Source organism: Hypomesus transpacificus, chromosome 11 (assembly GCF_021917145.1).
Source record: "Hypomesus transpacificus isolate Combined female chromosome 11, fHypTra1, whole genome shotgun sequence".
Taxonomy (NCBI): domain Eukaryota; kingdom Metazoa; phylum Chordata; class Actinopteri; order Osmeriformes; family Osmeridae; genus Hypomesus; species Hypomesus transpacificus.
Genome location: NC_061070.1, coordinates 15,090,796 through 15,110,664, shown reverse-complemented (window position 1 = coordinate 15,110,664; position 19,869 = coordinate 15,090,796). Strand labels below are relative to the sequence as shown.

General features: G+C 44.0%; 3 protein-coding genes across 3 annotated transcripts; 2 read left to right on the top strand and 1 right to left on the bottom strand.

Moving 5' to 3' along the window:
- The first annotated feature begins 2,647 nt into the window (after positions 1-2,647).
- adob (2-aminoethanethiol (cysteamine) dioxygenase b) lies at positions 2,648-4,185 on the top strand. The gene has a single exon (XM_047030114.1). It carries the CDS (start codon positions 2,966-2,968, stop codon positions 3,725-3,727), a length of 762 nt encoding a protein of 253 aa, XP_046886070.1. The 5' UTR covers positions 2,648-2,965; the 3' UTR covers positions 3,728-4,185.
- A 689-nt stretch (positions 4,186-4,874) lies between these two features.
- LOC124474178 (early growth response protein 2b-like) lies at positions 4,875-6,716 on the bottom strand. The gene is made up of 2 exons (XM_047030112.1): positions 6,465-6,716; positions 4,875-6,144 (listed from the first exon to the last, which is right to left on the bottom strand). Exons 1-2 carry the CDS (start codon positions 6,670-6,672, stop codon positions 5,162-5,164), a joined length of 1,191 nt encoding a protein of 396 aa, XP_046886068.1. The 5' UTR covers positions 6,673-6,716; the 3' UTR covers positions 4,875-5,161.
- A 4,202-nt stretch (positions 6,717-10,918) lies between these two features.
- Positions 10,919-19,516, top strand: kif11 (kinesin family member 11). The gene is made up of 23 exons (XM_047029155.1): positions 10,919-11,040; positions 11,359-11,473; positions 11,667-11,796; positions 11,883-11,980; positions 12,100-12,178; positions 12,425-12,610; positions 12,780-12,904; positions 13,085-13,175; positions 13,266-13,508; positions 13,598-13,693; positions 14,072-14,160; positions 14,285-14,372; positions 15,666-15,854; positions 16,025-16,232; positions 16,326-16,498; positions 16,689-16,814; positions 16,953-17,111; positions 17,296-17,435; positions 17,553-17,832; positions 17,968-18,190; positions 18,435-18,607; positions 18,935-19,036; positions 19,190-19,516. The coding sequence occupies exons 2-23, from the start codon at positions 11,397-11,399 to the stop codon at positions 19,301-19,303; spliced, it is 3,189 nt and encodes a 1,062-aa protein (XP_046885111.1). The 5' UTR covers positions 10,919-11,040; positions 11,359-11,396; the 3' UTR covers positions 19,304-19,516.
- Positions 19,517-19,869: the final 353 nt, after the last annotated feature.

The following is a 19,869-nucleotide window of genomic DNA, read 5'->3' as shown; positions in this document are numbered from 1 at the left end:
GAGTCAGATGGCTGAGCGCTGAGGGAGTCAGGCTAGTAATCAGAAGGTTGGTGGATCGATTCCCCGCCGTGCCAAATGACTTTGTGTCCTTGGGCAAGGCACTTCACCCTACTTGCCTCGGGGGGAATGTCCCTGTACTTACTGTAAGTCGCTCTGGATAAGAGCGTCTGCTAAATGACTAAATGTAAAATCATTGTGATTCCAACATTCTCATCGCAGCATTATATTGCGCCACAAGAGATTGAGTCATTTTTCATAACCATCCACTGACGTCAAAGATATCATTGAATGTTAATTGTTGATCCCCTATCCATTCAGACTGTTATGAGGGGTTTTTCTTGTCTTGCTTCTTTGAACTGCAATTGACGAGACCAAACTCAAGATGTCTACGAACAATCCCCTTCCCTTTTTCCCAGTTCCCATGGAAAGGTTAGTAAGTTCAGTGTTCTGAGCATGAATGAGAGGTTTGTCAGTGTGTGAAACAGCTAGAAACTGCCATTGTACATCCAGGAAGGAGGTTCAGAGGCTACAGTGAGAGATGGGAGATCTGTTGTAGAGGACAGATGATAGCAGTTTGGGTCTGAAGGAATGAGATGTGAACGATCGTTCCAGAACTCTACACCATATTCATGACCCTGCATCCCAATTCTCCATTCCCCCCCTATATCCTGAAGGATACACTGAACTGTTGGGAGAGTCAAAACCAGTGGGTATTCTTGAAGAATTTTGTCAACAACATGAAAAAGGAAGTGTCCATATTCATCAGTGTTTAGTAATCCTGTGAGTGTCATGTGTTTGGAAAGGGGGATGTGTTGCCGGTTACTCACCAAACACCAATGATGCTACTCTCCTTATTTATAGACGTGAGAAGACCGAATCGTGTCTTCTTTTGCTTCTGACAAACGAACACACACGTCGCACCAACGCAGTGGCTTGTTGCCTCTCGCTTTCTAATAATACCCTGCAAGATGACACAACATATTGGTCAACACGCTTGGGCTGCAAATACAATGGGCTTTAGTGAACACTGTGTGAGAGCAGGAAGATGGATGCTGACACATTATGGTAATTACAGGGATAACAGCACAAGTGTCAAGTGTTGTGGAATGCTTATGTAAATGCTCGGTGGAGGAAGTCAGTGAAATTGGACCAGAGCCTAGTTTGAGACCAATAATGAAAGATTTTTTGCAGCACAACAACATGAATGTGTTTGTTAATAATCGTTTGAAGGAATGTTTGAGGAAGACTTTGCCAGAGATAATTAACTTCTTAAGGGGATACGACACACATTTGTAACAGGGTTTTCATCCTCACGGAGCATTTGGTCCCAAAACAGGGACCTTCTGTCAAAGAGGGAGAGAAAGACAGTCCTTATTTTTCTCTGTGGGCTGGATATTTTATTTTTGTTGGAAGTTGTGTACAGTGTGTCCAGCATGTTTCCGGAACTTGCTAGGCATGACAAATAGGATCTTCTGTCACGCTGGTATATTTACAAAAGTTTGTCTCCTGACTGTTCATCAGCAGGAACCTGTCACTTGGGGTTAGACGATCAAAAAGCCCATGGAACAAATTCAAATATCTCACCGATCACAATGCTAATGTTACAGCTGTGCTCTGTTTTGCTATTAACTGTACTCAGCACTAGGGATCCTTGGGGAACCACTAGCATGAACAGTCGTGTTTCCTGTATATGCCCTGTGGAGTGGGTAGGGAGCCCAGACAGCAACTATGAACTGAGAGATGCAGCAGCTGAAAAACGAATCACAGCCCTCAGATTTGTCTTATTTAGAACAGTGCATTCAATCTGTTCAGTGTCATTGTAATATCTAGGTGTTTACTTTATTGGAGGGGGTCAGGGGGGTGCTGCGAGGGGGCAGGGTTGCGATGGAGGACGGAACTACATGTTATTCTACTACACAAACAACTGATTATAGTACTATTGCTGCTCTCTAGGAATTCCAAAGAAACTGATAAACATGCTGGTGGCTGGGTTTACTGGATATACAAGGCCTGGGATAAACAAAGTCTTGCAGTGACTAATCTTGTTTGTTTGTTTAGTTTGGATGGGATAAAGACCACAATGAAACAAAGGAGAAAACAGGGGGTCTTCTCAGTCTGTCTGTGTCCTATTGTGTACTGTCATTGTGATTTTACTCTCATATCATGTGACCACATATTTGAACATATTTCAAATTATGTATGTGAAATAGGCTACTTGGATGGTGGGTCCGTGAATACATTCATCAGAAGAGGATATTGGAATAAAAACACTTTCTGTAAAGAATTATGACACATGCTCGAATTGTCAACTCCCACATGTTTCATTGCTGTTCTGAGATCCTTTCTTAATTAATGCGCCAGTGTAGCTCAGACGACACAGTAGGTGACCAAAAGGTCAACAACCTGATTTCGCTCAGAGAGCGGGGGCGTAAGACGCTGAATCTTGGTTATTGTAGTAATATTGCAATGCAAAGTTGTTATTTATTTGAATAAAACGTCAATATCAAGTCATACTGTGGCAAAATTTTACTTAAAAAAAATATATAACGTCAATGTTGACAGCAGTATTTGTATCTGAACATTTTCGATTTAAATACATTATTTGCATATCAGAATCAAACCACATTTCCCATGTTGCTATGGGGTACGTGGTGCGTAAGCTATGTTTTCTTTGCGGACGTGTTTGACAGAAAGCTTCAAATGGGGTTTTGACGATGAGAGATCTATAGTTGTTACATCAAACCCGATTTCTTGATAATCAGTCTTAATGGTGGTTATCGTACTATTTTTTATGATATAGGGTAAAGACCAAACATTTTCAGTCGGTTAAAGAGGAAGTGCAGAAAGGTTAGCTGGTTAGCTAGCATTTGCTGACCGCGAGCCCAGAAGTCAGCGTGATTGAATGAGTCACGTTTGCCAACCTTCGAGCTTGTAGCATTGGACTGCTGGAATTACACAATCCGTTATGATGCCCAGAGACAACATGACCTGCCTCGTCAAGAAAATTGCCCGACAGGCTCTTGTTACGTTTAGAAATCCGTTTGCTGTGGGGGAGGCTAATAAAGCTTTCCTGGAAAACCAAACTAAACTGAAGACTCTCATGACTGAAGTTAGAGCTGAGGATCTAAAACTCGTTGCGAGAAAAGTTGACAGCTCCCCGATATCTCCACCACATAGCCCACCGGTCACATACATGCACATATGTGAAACGGACACTTTTAGCATGGGAGTGTTTCTACTAAAGAGCGGCGCCTCCATACCGCTACATGACCACCCGGGGATGCATGGCATGTTGAAAGTTATGTACGGCAAGGTCAGGATCACCTGCTTCGATAGGGTGGATAAACTTCCAACAGCGACCAGCAGCAGTGACACGCCTTTCAGCCCACCGTTCCAGAAAGGGGCACTGAGGCTTTCTGTGCTGAGGTCGACGGGAGAGTACACCGAGGAGAGCGAACCGTGTATGTTGAGTCCGGACAGGGACAACCTTCACCAAATCGACGCCGTAGATGGACCGACTGCTTTCCTTGACATCTTGGCACCCCCATATGACCCAGACGACGAGAGGGACTGTCATTACTACAAAGTTCTTGACCCTGTGGTGGACACCGAGGCCAAAAAGACAGAGTCACAAAACCAGAAAGAAGTGTGGGTGATGGAGATATCCCAGCCTGCAGACTTCTGGTGTGGAGGGGAACCCTATCCAGGCCCTGAGGTCTCCATCTGAAGATTAGATTACAAGGCCAGGATGATTAGACTAGTTAAGAGATTTGTGATCAGTTTATTTTCAGGACTCTGTCACATAGTTTTTGTAAGTTCTATTGAGTTCTCTTAATAATGGTAATAGTGGGCTGTCACCCTGGTGTGGGCAACGGAGTGGGAGGTGTCTATGAAAAAGCACTTAGTTGGGCCTTTGCTCACAATTGTCTGAAACCCTTTTTGATGTGGAAGGGACTGTGAATCAGTCACTGTGTAATGAAAACGGTGAAGCAGTACAGAAGTGTGGTCTGGTTTGCTTATAAAGTATGTGTAATCTGTAGTTAATAAATGATAAATCATGCAGGCCATGGCCATTGAGGCAATAGGGTGGGTTTCTATGATCTTATGTTATCTAACATGAAAGCATTTGGCACAATTCATTGGGATATGCAGTCTCAAAAATCATATATTAAAAGTTACACAATGCTTTAATTGTTATTTTTCCTTAAACTAAGCAGGTGTTGCTATTTCAATGTTGGCTGTTTAAGACACAGTGTTTTAACAATAAACAAAACATTTAGCGAAACGTTTCATGGCATAAGCTCAGCGGACCAGTCCATTTAAAGCTTAAACCATTAACATAGTGTGTATGGAAATAACATTTGTAGTGCAGAACATCATATGGTCAAATAAACAAAGGATTCAGAATCATTTAATTGTTGTTTTATGTTACCAAATTACTGTATTTTACATTGAAGTGGCTGTCATGCTAGTCTGAATAATATTGCTCAGGATATTTGCATCCAATAATAATATTGTTAAGCACTTAATCAATTAGTGTGAAATGAATGTAGTTCTTGGTAAGGCTACAAAAGTCAAGAGCAGCAATGAATCAGCCACAATCAGTGACAATCACCTCTCCACACCAAGACATTCAGGCCCAAGCTTTGTAGTTCTTGAGAGCCTAGTGAGGATCCCTAAGCAGGGAGCTGGCTCTTACATGTTTAGGCTTTAGGACCCTTGCTCTATGTAGATCTGTCAAAAAGACTAACTGGTCTTCCTGACATTGTCACAGGAGGCAATCCCTAAACCCTATATGGCCCACAATTTGATGTGAACCCTGAGAAAATACAAATCACCAAATGCCTGGAATGCTGAGCACTGATATATAATAAAAATTTTAAAAAAAGCAGTTGGTATTCAGTAATTAGTTGCTAAGTAAATCCCAAATCAGAAATACCCCTCTGGGTTGCTCCCATAGTTGGGTTGCTGCCCCAGCAAGGACATGGTGGTTGAGAGAGTCCTCACCTGAAGGAAAGTCTTAAAGAATGTACTTCAGTGCAAATGAGCCTATGAATATAGTTTTTTCACATCTGTGGTGTTAACACATTCCATTGACAGTCCTCTATTTCGTAAATTGATTCTGAAGAGACATTGAATGACTGTCAATATCGCGTCGATTTTATGACGACTTTTTGTCTTTCTGTCTCAGGTGGATTTTAGTGTGCCTTCTCCTCTCATCACTCCTGGCAAACTTTCTTCCACAGTGATCGCACGTGAAGGGTTTTTCCCCTGTGTGCGTGCGGATGTGAGTAGTGAGATGATCGCTCCGGCTGAAGCTGCGCATGCAGATTCGGCACTGGAATGGTTTGTGTCCAGTGTGGATGCGAAGGTGCCTGCTGAGTTCATCCGACCGGGAGAACCTCCGGTCGCAGCTGTCTGCTGGACAGGGGTATGGTCTCTCGTGAACGGGCGTCTTGCTCGGTCGGTTGGGGTACTTCCTCGGTCTCAGTATTGGTCTCAGTGGTAGATTTTGAGCAAAAGCAGAGGCTATGGGGCCCTCCGTTGCTGGTCCAGCAAGGGTAAAATTCCTGATTGTGTTGAGAGGTGTAAGGGGGGGTGGAACTCGGAGAGAGTCTAGTGAGTATGGTAGTGATTTCCTTTCAGGGAAAGCCTGGATGTCCCGCTGACAGCCCTGTTGGTAGAATCCACCATAGTCTGGCATAATGGAGAGTAACGCACCGTCAACTGTCGATTTAGGCGCTGCATAGGATGGGGGTTGATAAGCCATGGTGCAGGTGGAGGTTGCCATGAAAGCTGATTGGTCCTGGTACATCTCCCCGCTACAGGAGTAAGATGGTGGAGGCGCGTACATGTGACTGATATCAGGCTGGACGTGCGCCATGGTGCCTCTCAAAGTGGTGTCGGCGTAAATTTTAGCTGCTGTTGGCGAGGCCGGGGACGCAGACCCAGTGGATGGAGCTGTGGTCCTAATATCCGCACTGACAACGTCAATGACGTCCCCCGGATTCCAGTGTACCCCTGAACTTCTTGAATCGACAGAAAAACTGCCCGTAAACGATACAGCTTGAGTGCGTAAAGCCGCCGCCTGCGTAAAGTTGTCGTAAGACAGTTCTTCTGTGTCCTCTTCAAACAAACTGTTAACTGTGAAAAAAACACAATGCGTTAATGGTCCACACTAAGTTTATCAAATAATTGATAAGGTAGGCTATTCAACGCATGATTTGAATATTTGTGCACATACTGTTGATCATGTCGACTTGTAAACGCCGTTCATTAAACGTAATAAAATGACAGGCTATCAGATACAAAATGAACAAAATGAAGTATCAAAATGAAGTATCAATCTGAGCCATGTGTGTTTTGAAAGGTTTATGATGCGTATACTGATTAATGGTTCCCATACCCTCCCAGCCTGTTGCGCTAAAGTGCTATAGTTTAAATCTTCGTTATGTCTTTCTTACCCCCTTCATTTCCATTAATCTGGTCGTCACATTCCTCTTTGAACCCAGATCCCGGTTCTGGCAATAGTTCTGATATACCCTCTCTCACTGGGTATATACCCTTGGGAATATCGTCAAAAAATACACCGATTGATGGAGAAACTTTGTCAACAATTTTTGTTGTCATCTTGAAGCCGATGAGTGTCCGTATTGATAGTCCGTTTGTCATCAAATTGTTATGAAATGGAAATACTACAACTGTACGCTTGGTAAAATCTTCCCCATGAGTCGTGTTATCTCAATTTCGACATTCAATTGCCTGTTTTAAGAACATAAAGGGAGTCTCTCCATACCACGTCATTGACCATACAAGGACTTGGTGATTGAAGGGGAACTGCTATTGCATTTGGATTGGACCTTGTGACTTATTACGGCATGCAAGCACAGTACAGTACTTTAAATTAAATAGATGAAAAAGTACAGCAACCAATTTACTTAGCCTTTTTACAGTTGTTGTTTTCCCCATTTGCCTCATGGCAATTATTAAACTTCAATATCGTCAAATTGACAAGCGCAGACCTGTAGGATTTGCTTATCATTCGGAATTCCGGTAACACCTCACCAAAAATGGATTTATCCGGTGAATTGAACACGTCCTCTCACTACGTATTTGGAACATAACCGGGAAAATGCTCATGCCAAAAATGCCCACGCACTGACCAGATCTGGACAATTCATATTTGCCCAGCTTGGGTTTTCAATATGTTTGCCTTTCAGACATTGGTTCTTTATGGACTATTGCTTCCTTTTGCAAGGTGTTCTTGTGAACAGATTTTGGCTGTAGACCCGGTGTTTAACTTTGGTTCAATCAGTGAACAGCTCCAGCTTCATGTGAGCTAGTGAACGAAAAAGTTAATGAATTGGTGAGTTAGTGAAGAAATGAATGGGCATATAAAGTGTATGTGTATAAGAGAGAGAGAGAGAGAGAGAGAGAGAGAGAGAGGGAGAGAGAGAGAGAGAGAGAGAGAGAGAGAGAGAGAGAGAGAGAGAGAGAGAGAGAGAGAGTTTGTGTGTGTACATTTGTGAAAGAGTGATTGGGCTGATTATCTGCAGTTGTCAGTTCTCAACATCAGTAGATAGGAATGAGACAGATGTGAACCTCTTTAAACACAGTAATATGAACTGCTAATCAGCTAATGAGACCGGAAACAGACAATTAAGGATCTATTTTGTCACTGGGGACAAACATTCCTTCTGATATGCACATAGGATGAGAGCATCTTGGCAGCGTATTGGTGTTTGATAGGTTAAAAGCCATGCCACAGACCACTGTAATACTGCAACCTAAAATCTGCAACTATGTTTGGATACAAAACTTATCTCAGGTTCTTTAGGGAACAATTCTCAGACTCTTCCACTGTATTCTTTCAACTTCCCTATCTGTTAGCAGGAGAAATCAGAAATCCCTCTCTTTCTTTTCAAAGTCCCTCCTTTCAACGCCCACACTTACAAAAATGTTGATGTATTGTGTAGACCAGTGAGTGCCACCTCCCCCAGGGCAGATGGGGGTTAGTCCAGGTCGAGCATCAGTTGGTGCGGCATCCCAGTGGGGCTCCGTAGGGATGGATGCCCTTCTTGCACCCTTCGCCCACGCACCGCCACACCAGCCCCGTCGCAGAGGGAGGGGCGTTTTTGTTCAGTGTACGCCCAGTGTCACCCAGAGGTACCCAGGGGTCTGTAGACCCCGCCACGCCGATTAATCATGTGTCATGTGGGTTTTTTGTTAATATGGATCTTTGTCTCTGTCTGGGCGACAGGCATGGTATAAGTAAGCTTTGTTGTGGTTCTGTTTATCTGAAGTAATTCTTTTTCTTGGTAATTCGTAACCATATGGAACTGTTTTATATCCTTTGTACAATCTAAAGTCTGCAAAAAAATCAGCTGAGTATTAGAATTGAGATCATGTTCGTGTCCTGTCAGTGCACAATACGTTTATGAACGATTGAAAGAATGGCATTTTTTATACTTATTACTCACCTAACTGTAACCTTTAATGATAGGCCTCTTTTACAACTTAACCGAAATTAAAAGGATAACTGAACTTCTTGAGTATATTGTGACTAAGTAGTTCATTATTTATAATGGAATCATTGTATAGATCTTTGTATTTTTGACCATAAACAGAAAACTGTGTGCTAAATAATGTTCAGCCTTAATGTTTTGAAGAGGAGGAGTTCTTACAGAGTAACAATGTGTCCCAATATTTTTAGTCAGCAAAAAGGTTACATGTATACATCCTTTATAACCGTTTCCACATGCAAAACTAACATCTTCAAAGAGGTCACTGAATGCATAGGTTGAAACAGTTTGCTCTACACATTGTAACATTCTTACCAGTAATACTGTGACTCCGAATTTGGCATGAAGGAAACTATGTTCAACATCAATAAAAAAAGATTCTGATATGCTTACCTGTAAAATAACTAGAACAATCCTGAAGTCCAGGCTGTGTTAAGCAGACAGAAGTATGGAAATTGTACCTTGAGTGTGGCCGTACTCAAAAGTCTGACCTGCCAACTAGACTTGTACTCCTGGTGTGGGTTATAACAATGCTTTCGATCTCTCTCTGAGCAGCCCAAAAAAGAAGAAACAATAGGATTGTTCCCACTTCACTTTGCTTCCACCCTCGCAGTTAAAATTGTTATGATAATGAAGTGGATTTGTCAGCGCCAGCAGAATGTAACAGAGAGCGAGTCTTTGATCGAGGGAACCGGAGGTGTTGGGGTCACCCAGGGCCCATGCCTGGGGCGGGGCATCCATGACAGCTGTTCTGCTCTGTTAGATGGAGGTGTGAAGGGATATGTTGTTATATTTGCTAGATGAGAAATTATTGTTAGACTTTAAAAAGCATTTCATTGCACTAATTGCATTTCTATGCAATTAGTGCATTTTTTATATAAAATATACATTTTTTATGTTGTTTCATGTACATGGGGTGAGGCCAGGACAGTTTTCTTCAATGTCTTAGTTTCTTCTTCTTTTCCCTCCTGAGTCAGTACTGACGGAAGGAGATCCATTTTCTTACATTGGTTTGAGAAAAAACAAGGAGAATGGGTCTCAGGAATCAAGATCTTTCTGTTGAGATTTAACCCAGGCATATATTTAATCCTTACGTGTGTTTCTCTCTGTGTGTGTGTGTGTGTGTATGAATGTGTGTGTGGGCTCTACACAGTGGAACAGCCCCCCTCTCTCCAGAGTGCGTGGGAGGAAGTTTCCCAGGAGATGGATGTCTCTGCTCTGCAAACCTGATGGGTAGCAGTCATGTCATAAATCTGAGATAGACAAGCATAATTGGTTTGTTATTTAATTGTGTTGCTTTTGTTTGGTTTCAAATCTAAATCATGTGTAGTTTCCACGTAATCCAACCTTTTTCAGATGAAGAGAGAGGAAGGTCTCTTTAGATTACAGTATTGGGATGCACTGTTTTTTTTGTTAAGATCCACAATATGTGAATGATCTGAATATTATATGGGGTATTTTACAGGCATGGTTTGCTTCTTCTCACTGTGTGTATTGAGTACAGAGCAGTTGATCTTTTGAAACTGATTGCAAAAAACATGAAATCAGTGATTATAAAATGCAGAGGTAAAATCTATCATCCAGGGCCACCATACCAGTAACTCAAGGATATATCAAAAACCGATGATGTGTTTACTGAGCTCCACTTCTGCTTGTCTGGTCACATTGATCACTCGAGGGGTAAATTACTACTGTGAGACATCATTGCCTGCGGCTTGTCGTGACAGAGAAGAAGAAACCTTAATTCATCATGCGATGTGACACACACACAGGCAGTGGACACACACAACACGCACACACACACACACAAACACTTCCACCGATTTAATTTTTGATCTTCTCCTCTGCTGTTGTCCTTCTTGCGAGCAGTGAGCAAGGCAACGTGGGGCCCATTCACAAAAAGTGCTCACCCTGTTGTTATGTTGTGATACTTTCTGGTGGAACCCCTTGTGAGCATGAGGGAGAACATGTCATCTTCACACAGAAACCTAAGCACCAAACAGTTCCCCAAGCGGGAATCAAACCCAAGGCCTTCTTGCCAACACTCTTTCTATATGCTATTGACACCTAGGAACTACAGCTCTTTACTCTGATTCATAATCTATAGGAGACATACCACATGATCAATAGAGGAACAGATGTAGTGACTAGGCTCAATATCTGCGAGATGAACACATTGCTCAATGCAGTGAAAATAATAGGATGACGGAAAAGGAGTAATCAAAGAGAACTGAGTCTTGTAAGCGTTTATTATGTTGCCATCTAGAGGATAAATACTTAAAATGTACATGCTCCCGTGGTGCTTTGCGATTCAGTTTGTACAAAGCTGCGGCCAATGAAATTCCTGAACATCTCTTCCGGTTTTCACCTATTGGCTCTTCTCGTCGATGGGCGAAATTTGAAGTTGAGTTTGAAGTTGGTTCGTGAATAACAGAGCGCCAGTAGGATTGAAGACGGATTTAAATTACTGTTACACGGAAAGTGTATAAAAGACGACGAAAAGAGAGGATTTCATCAGGTAGTGAAGCCTTATACAGAACATTTGTATTAAAATGACTCTGATGTTAGTGAAAGTGATATAGTGCATTCGTTAGCTACCACACATTCGCATAGCAAACGACAAGATAGCTAGCTAGCTACTGTAGCTATGCTAGCTAACTAGATATAGCTAGCTTAGCCCATTAACTAGCTGGCTTTCTGCTTTTAATTGGGACGGTGTGGTAGCAACTGAACGCCAACAGTAGTGGATGAATCAACAGTTTAGTTTGCCCGTTTCTTGTTTCTGGACTAAGCAATTAGTTTCAGCTAACGTGTTTTCCTTTTTTGCCTTTTACAGTTGACGCTTCGTTTGCAGGGTTGCTGTGTTCTGCAAACATGTCTTCGCACAACTCTTTCAATCAAATTAAAAGAGATGAGAAAGGGAGAAACATTCAAGTCGTTGTGAGATGCAGGTACGTAGCTTGCTGACTTTTATATTGTTGTTTTGTTTTGCCATCTCGTATTATAAGAGGAACTGAATCTTAGAGCCACGGATACCGCTATTTTGAGTAGTTGGTAGCTCTAGTTGGCCTACGTTTATACCTAGCCAAGCAACGTTAGCCAGTTGGACTTGAACTCACGCTTGGTATTTTGATTCCATTGTAGACCTTTTAATACGACTGAACGCAAGACTGCCCATGGCGTCATCGACTGTGATCCTAACAGAAAGGAAATATTAGTGCGAACTGGAGGGGTCAACGACAAAGCAGCACGAAAAACATATACATTTGACATGGTAAGGTGTTAGTCTAACGGTGCAACCGTCCTTAACATTTCCAATGTCTTCCACCTTAAAGGTAATCTTGTATATTAAACTTGAAGGTTTTTGGACAAGCTGCCAAGCAGATAGAGGTGTACAGGAGTGTTGTGTTCCCCATCTTGGATGAGGTGATCATGGGATACAACTGTACAGTTTTTGCGTAAGTAGCTTGTGGCAAGGAGTGAGGAAGAATATGCCCACTCATAGTCTGAAAATAATGACTAGCTGTAAATCATTTATATGACCACCCTGAACCTCTGATTTCCCCTGGCTCTCTAGATATGGACAGACAGGTACTGGAAAGACCTTTACCATGGAAGGAGAACGATCTCCCAATGAGGAGTTTACCTGGGAAGAGGTATGAATTCTGAAGCATCATCAATGTATGTTTTATAATCTGTCAATAGCCATGCACTACAAATTTATTAATTGTACTGATTGTTTGTAGATATCCCTACTATGACTTAATAACACAGAGCTACTAGTGTATTTTCCTGAACTCAGACCTAACCTTTTGTAATAGTATTTTCACATTCACAATACATGTACAAACAGAAATTAGACTACTTTGTCATAGAAAAATATCCCAAATGTCTGCTCTCAGGACCCTCTGGCTGGAATCATTCCCCGAACTCTGCATCAGATATTTGAGAAGCTCACATCAAACGGGACAGAGTTCTCAGTAAAGGTTTCTCTGCTGGAGATCTACAACGAGGAGCTGTTTGATCTACTCAGCCCGTCCACAGATGTCAACGAGCGTCTCCAACTGTTTGACGATCCTCGAAACAAAGTATGACCGCCACAAAACATACCCCTAGACTAGTCTAGCTCCGCTGAACATGAAGCCATATGTGAGGACAAAGCATCGCAAATGAGTGCTCATTCAGGGGGCCGCTGTCTTACCCTGCGTAGGTGACCTGCATGTTTGTTACATTTGTGATGTTCTGTATGTCTGCCAGCGCGGGGTTATCATCAAGGGCCTGGAGGAGATTACAGTTCACAACAAGAACGAGGTGTACCAGATTCTAGAGCGAGGTTCAGCCAAGAGGAAGACTGCCTCCACACTGATGAATGCATACTCCAGGTAAATCCCTATTGCTAATTCAAGTTGGTAGGGGGGTAAGAAACGGGATGTTGCTGGCTCAAATCCTGGGTTGTGTGGTTGAGTTAGTTGGAAACAAACCAATACCAGATTTAAAGATTGAGTCAATCTTGTAGTTTATCTACTGAGCTTTTCAATGAGTTGTTTGTTTCTGTTTTTCAGCCGCTCTCACTCGGTGTTCTCCGTCACAATCCACATGAAGGAGATCACCCTGGACGGAGAGGAACTGGTCAAGATTGGAAAACTCAACCTTGTACGTTGTATACACACTGCCACACTGTCAAATACATGTACGTTGACTCGTTTAACCCAGTGCTCATAACTGACTCCTTCATTGCTCTAGGTGGACCTGGCAGGCAGTGAAAACATCGGCCGTTCGGGGGCTGTGGACAAGCGCGCCCGTGAGGCGGGCAACATCAACCAGTCCCTGCTGACCCTCGGGAGGGTGATTACGGCCCTGGTGGAGAAGAGGCCCCACGTCCCCTACCGGGAGTCCAAGCTCACCCGCATTCTGCAAGACTCTCTTGGCGGGCGCACTAAGACCTCCATCATCGCCACTGTCTCCCCTGCTTCCATCAACATGGAGGTAGGTGCCTGTGTATTGTGGGGTTTGGTGTGTGTGTGGTTTTTTTATTTAAATATGTGTGTGTTAAATATGAATCTTTTGTTCTCTAGGAAACCCTGAGTACTTTAGAGTATGCCAACCGGGCCAAGAACATCATGAACAAGCCTGAGGTCAACCAGAAGCTGACCAAGAGGACTCTGATCAAGGTATATTGACTTGATAAATACACAACTCGCATAAATAATGTGCTATAAATACACATTCAATGTTAACTTGATCTTTATCCCTGTGCCACAACATGCTTTTGATAACATACATTACTATTAAACAAAAGTTTCCTGACCGATACTAGATTGTTGGGGACAATACCTTTTTATTAGTGAGCAAAATAATAAACTTGACTTTATAATAATAAATTAAAAAAACTTTAGTCAAAAAAATTAATAGAACCAAATATATAACCTGAAATATACATAAAATCCTACCTGCGTAACTTAAAGAAAAAAAATAATGGTTGGCACATATTCAATATGTGACAGGCCCATATTGTGTCATTCAATTCTTTTTGATGTATTCCTTTTCAGGAGTACACTGAAGAGATTGAGCGCCTGAAGCGGGACCTGGCTGCCACACGAGACAAGAACGGAGTTTACCTCTCAGCTGAGAACTACGAGTACGTAACAGTTCTGCACCAGTGGTGACGTTTAACTGCCTGTACTGGCACAAATGATGTCTTGTTTTTTGTGAGATTAGTGTAGAAAATGCATGTAGTTGATGTATGGTGCTGTCCACTACAGAAACATGAGCAGCCAAATATCTGGGCAGGAGGAGCAGATCACAGAGTACAATGACAGGATATCAAGCATGGAGGAAGAACTGAGGAGGGTATGTGATTTTCAAAAACAGCAATACTTCTTCATTTCAATTGAAATGTTATTATTGTACATTTTTTAAAGGGGCAATTGACTGGGTTTTTTGAGTATTTCACACTGTTCCTTAAGGTCTCCGAATAGGGTATGTAACATTGGTTGGGTTGAAAATGGCCCGGGTGCTGTTCTATGCCCTCTGACAGATCCTCTGAAATGTTCCCGGGAAAAAACAATAGCTTTTCTCCTTTTATGGTATGCTCATTAATATTTAGATCAGCTGCGCGCTGATTGGTTGGTTATCAACGAGTGAAGCTGGGAGCAAAAACGCAACACGGCCAACAGCAGCACTCGCTGAAACACCGAAGTTGGAGACTTGAAATAAAAACGCGCAAATAAATCTATTGTGTCTACACAACACTGTTTTCAACAGATAGAGTACAGTAGAAACGTATTTAGCATTCTACCTGGTATGCTATATACAGGAAACGTTAGCATTGCTAATAACTGTTAGCACAACATCATACTGTCCTTAGAGCTTGCGGTTGCAATGAGCATACGGTTGGAACAGCACCTCTTTCCAGGTTCAGCTTCCTAGCATATCCTGCTTGAAATTGTCCAAGGTTGTCAAAACTGTCTTGGGTGAAATGTTCAGAGCAAATGAATGATTGAGTGTCGAACTTCGCGGGGATCTTCTCATAGACAACAGCAGCCATGCCTGTTGAATGTTTGGCTCCTTGGGAAGACTGTGAGTGTTAGCCTTCCCTGTACAGCCTGGAACACAGCATTTACGACCGTGGTCCATTTTCAATATCCTTGTTATAATTCAAAACGTTCTTCTTTGTAATTCCTTATAAGTAGCCTACACAGAGCAGCGCGCAGCTAAACTAGTATCGGAGATAGACGCTACCTCGGGCTGGTCTGAATGTAAATTCTGGGGCGTGACAAAGATACAGACCAGAGCCAATAAGAGGGCGATCACCGGTCCTACGTAGGACCGGTGGCTTTGTTGAAAAGCTAGCGTTTTACAGCCACATTTTTTCTTTTTGAGATTTGAATAGGAAAAAGGTGTCAATGGACTTTGATATTCACGGTATGTTCAGTTTACCCTCCGAACTGTCGTTTTTCAACAATGACAAGGTAAAATCGGTTTTGCAGTCAATTGCCCCTTTAAACAAAGGTGGGAAAACCAAACTGAATAAAGTCACTACAAGTGTTGTAGTAATAATTTATCATAAAAATGTCTTCACATGTATCGTCTCCTAACCTGTCCCTGCCTGACCTCCTGCCCCCCACCCCTCCAACCCTCCAGATTACTGAGTTGTTTGTGGACAATAAGAGTAAGCTGGACCAGTGCAGCTATGAGCTAGATGAGAAGAACCAACGCTTGGAAGAAACCCACAAGAACTTGCAGCAGACCCAGGCTAAGCTTAGCCAGGAGGAATTCATCTCCTCAAATCTGGCCTCTACACAAGAGCAGCTGTACTCCACTGCTGGCCAGGTAGGAATTGCTTGGTGGAGGATTTTGAAACACTTGCTTGACCATTAAAAATTATCAATGGGAAAAAAGTGTTTTGTTCATAACCCTTAGTCTGCGTCAGATCATGGTTAATATACTGTTTTAACAACGGAACGAATCGCGTGTCTTGCCCTTTCAACCGTTCTTTCCAGCTGCTGTCGACAGTGGACGTCAGCACCAGCGATGTGTCGGGCCTGCACGCCAAGCTGGACAGGAAGAAGCAGGTGGAGCAACACAACAACGACATCCAGATGAGCTTCTCCCAGCGCATGGAGCTCATGTTCAGCGAAATGCAGCACTCCCTCCAGGCCCAGAGCTCCAGGCACCAGGACATGCTGGACCACTGCACAGGCTCCGTTGGTAAGAGGAACATTTCCATTAAATAATGCATCCTCCTCTGTGGAACCAAATGTCAGCTCTGTTCTGATTGTGTGTTCTCGCCCTCCCCATCAGAGAGTCTCCTGGCAGTAAACGACACGACCTCTAAGAGTGCCATGGCAACCGTGGCCTCCTCCCTGGGTGGGATTAGGGAGCTCGTGGTGGAGGGTGTGGCCAAGGTCCAATCTAAGATGGCGGAGCAGGAGAGTCTGTGCAAGCAGAGCAGGGACTCTCTGCAGCTCCTCCTGGTAAGACTGGATTGACACGACTCGTGTCATGTATGGATTTAGAGTACACACCCAAAATATTTATTAAGCCATGTCTGATGTGGTATAGTCATCTGTCTATTGATCTGATGTGAAGCAGATATCTATGACCACAGTGTTAAATCTTGTACGTAGTGGAGGTGTGTTAACCAGGGGTCTTCCTGTCCACCAGGAGGAGCACAAGCAGGAGATGGAGGAGGTGCTGGTGGCCCAGGTGCTCCCAGGCCTGTCTGCCATCATGGCCATGAATGACAGTCTAAAGACCAGCATGGAGAGTCACCGCACCCTCGCTACCCAGGTGAGAGAGTCACTGTGGGAACAACGCAGAAGAATCAAACTCACAACACCGTGGAGTGACGCTCGTCAAACCCCATCCAGGTTCAAACCGTTGCCCTCCAGGTCTTCTCTAATTCCATGTGCGTGTCTGGCTCTACAGATGGAGGCGATGAAGACGGAGATGAGCATGTTCTTCAGCAGCCATGCTGGAGAGCTGGCCGTGCTGAGGACGACCACCACCCAGGGCCTGGGCTCGCTGCAGGCTGAACACAACAGCCTGAAGGAACGGATCAGTCAGGCGGACCACAAGCACCAGACGGTGAGTCCCTCCCCTGTCTGTGAGATGTTGGGAATCTGCTGTCTTCTGTTGCTGTAAAGGAGAAATGTCAACCTTTTTTTTAACACTTTACTTAATTTAGCCTTGTGTAGCTAAGGGTAAGCTGCCTTGTAAGGCTTAACATGTATTTGTATGGAGCTCATGGGTTATACTTGTGGTCATACAGGGCATGTCCCAGGTGATCCACTGTCTGCAGAATCAGCTGAACCTGCTCGCCATGGAAACCCAGAGTGACTATGCAGGACTGATGACTGCCACTGATGCCCTGCAAGGCCCAGTCCAAACCCTCCAGAGCACACTCACCAGGTCACATGCTCACACACACACGCACACACAATGCAGCGCCAGTTCTTATAATCATGCAGTATACAAGATCGTCAGAATTTCTTCATTTGAACAGCTGTCCTCCTTCCCTGTCTGCAGTCAGTGCAGCGCTGCTGAGAGCCAGGTCTCGGCCCAGCGAGATCAGCTGGCCTCCACCACCACCTCCCTGGTGAGCCAGCTGCAGCAGACGGCGCGGGAGGTGCAGCAGACTCTGGAGGAGAGCTCTGGCTACTGCGGCCACCTCCACAGCTCCCTGGGAGGCCTGGGGGAGAGGAGCCTCCAGTGGTGCTCCAGCACCAGGGAGCAGGCCCAGAGCCAAGCCCAGGAGCAGCTCACCCTGCTGAAGGACAACACCGTCTCCACGCACACCCTGCTGGAGGTAATAACCCTTTGGAATTCATCATAAAAACACGTCGTCGTCACCCCTGTATAAGTAGCGTGACACATTTTTCAGCTCCTTGTGGTTGGAAAGGTAAGTCAGGGGATGTGTGTTGATCATGCTGTGTGTTGTCAGAGCGTTGAGACCGGCTGTGAGGCCCACCTCCAGGAGGTTCAGGGGCAGCTGCAGCAGCAGCAGGCTGAGGTGGCTCAGGGTCTGGTGGCCATGAAGCAGCAGGCCTCCACGGACCACAGTGCCCTGGAGGACCACCAGAGGGAGCTGCAGGCCCACATGGATGCCGCCCTGGCCCGTGTCCACACCTTCCTAGCAGAGGAGCTCCGACAGGATGTCCCCACCGGTGAGCCAGCCCCTCTGGGTGTATAATTTGTAATGGCTGCCCTCTTGTCAAATTCTGGACATCTGCTTAACCAAGCTAGGTTTATTGCACGTGTTTAGTGTACCTGTAACACACTGCCATCAGTCCTTAGAAGATTTGGGGCAACCCACCCCCCAAAAACTGTTCCAGGCAAACTTGCGCGACGTTGCTATCCATCCTGTCTGCTCGAGTCACTGACTGGTCTTCTGGTGTCTCCCTCCCTCAGGAACGACTCCCCAGAGGAAGGAGTACAAGTACCCGCGTGTCCTGGCCAAGTCCCGGAGCCGGGCTGAGCTGCTGGAGAGCCTCCGTCAGAAGCAGGAGGAGCTGCAGGCCGCCCTGGCCCAGTGTGACACCGTGGAGGAGGAGGAGGAGGAGGAGGAGGAGAAGCAGGACCAGGTAGCCCAGACACCCTCATCTGATCTGGTGGATGACCGATACCGACCTCTACCGACCTCTACCTCCTATGAGGATCTCCATTCTAGAATCCTCCCAAGTGTCATAAATGTTATTCTTGTAGTGGTTTTTCCAACGCTGTGTACAAATGGTGCAATGGTGGCTTCCGTGGTCTATTGTATGGAGTAGCTCAACCACCACTGAAATGGGGTTTTAAAAACGTAGGCCTACATCACAACAGTAATACATTGGATTTATAAAATGTGTTAGAGGATTTGTTATTAGATGTGGGGCTTTGGTCTTGCTCTCTCTAATGCCATGCTGTTACAGGACTCCCTCGAGGACCAAGTGAATGGAGACAGCACCATCGAGTGCACCTATGTCGACGAGAACCTCCTGTGTGATGAGAACCACAGGGGCCCTTTCTTTAAGGTGAGACGAGCTGTACTGTGCAATGATTGGCTCTGTGCCACTAACATGAACACTGTTGGCTGGATGTTTGTGTGCGGTTCAGGAAGGCTGTATCACCAGTTTAGTTTCAAGATAATTATCTAATTGTTTTTTTTTTGTTTGTTTACCCTCCAGAAAACAAAGGCCCAGAAGAAGGAAATCAAGGCCCTCAGTCGCCTCAAATCGGCAGAAAATGAAACTCAGGCAACACCACCTCGATCCATGTTACCTCTTAGGAGTCAGAACTAAAACAACTTGAATGTCGTTATTTCTTTAACTTTATGATATTTTATTTTTAGTAGAATTAGCCTTTCAGTTTTCTTCACTGTGTATGTTTTTTACTTTGCTATTTTTAATCTGTTTTGTGTTAACCTTTGAATTATTATTGAAAACATGAGCTACAAATCTGAACTATACATGTCATTGCTTTAAATGTATTATTAAACTGAGGTTTTGTAATAAGATGTTGGTTACCTTCCTTCATTGTTATATTTTGTTGGAATTGGTTGGCACGTTTCTGTCAACTATCCCTTTAAATCGCAGCCTAGGAATCGGACGGTGAGAAGGAAGATAATACATGGAGCTCTAACGTGTGAAACAGATTTACGAATGGCAATGTCCCTGTTTAGCTAATCTAGGCTGCCCTAAATGTTCATGACCTTTGTTATTTTTGACATCTTAACGTCCACTTGGTGTATTTAATTGAAGATTGAATTAGTTAAAATGAATTATATTGTGGCATTATTATTGTTACGCTCATACTCAATGCGACCCAGTCCAGTCTTTTTCCATAAGATCTACGTCCATGTTTTCAC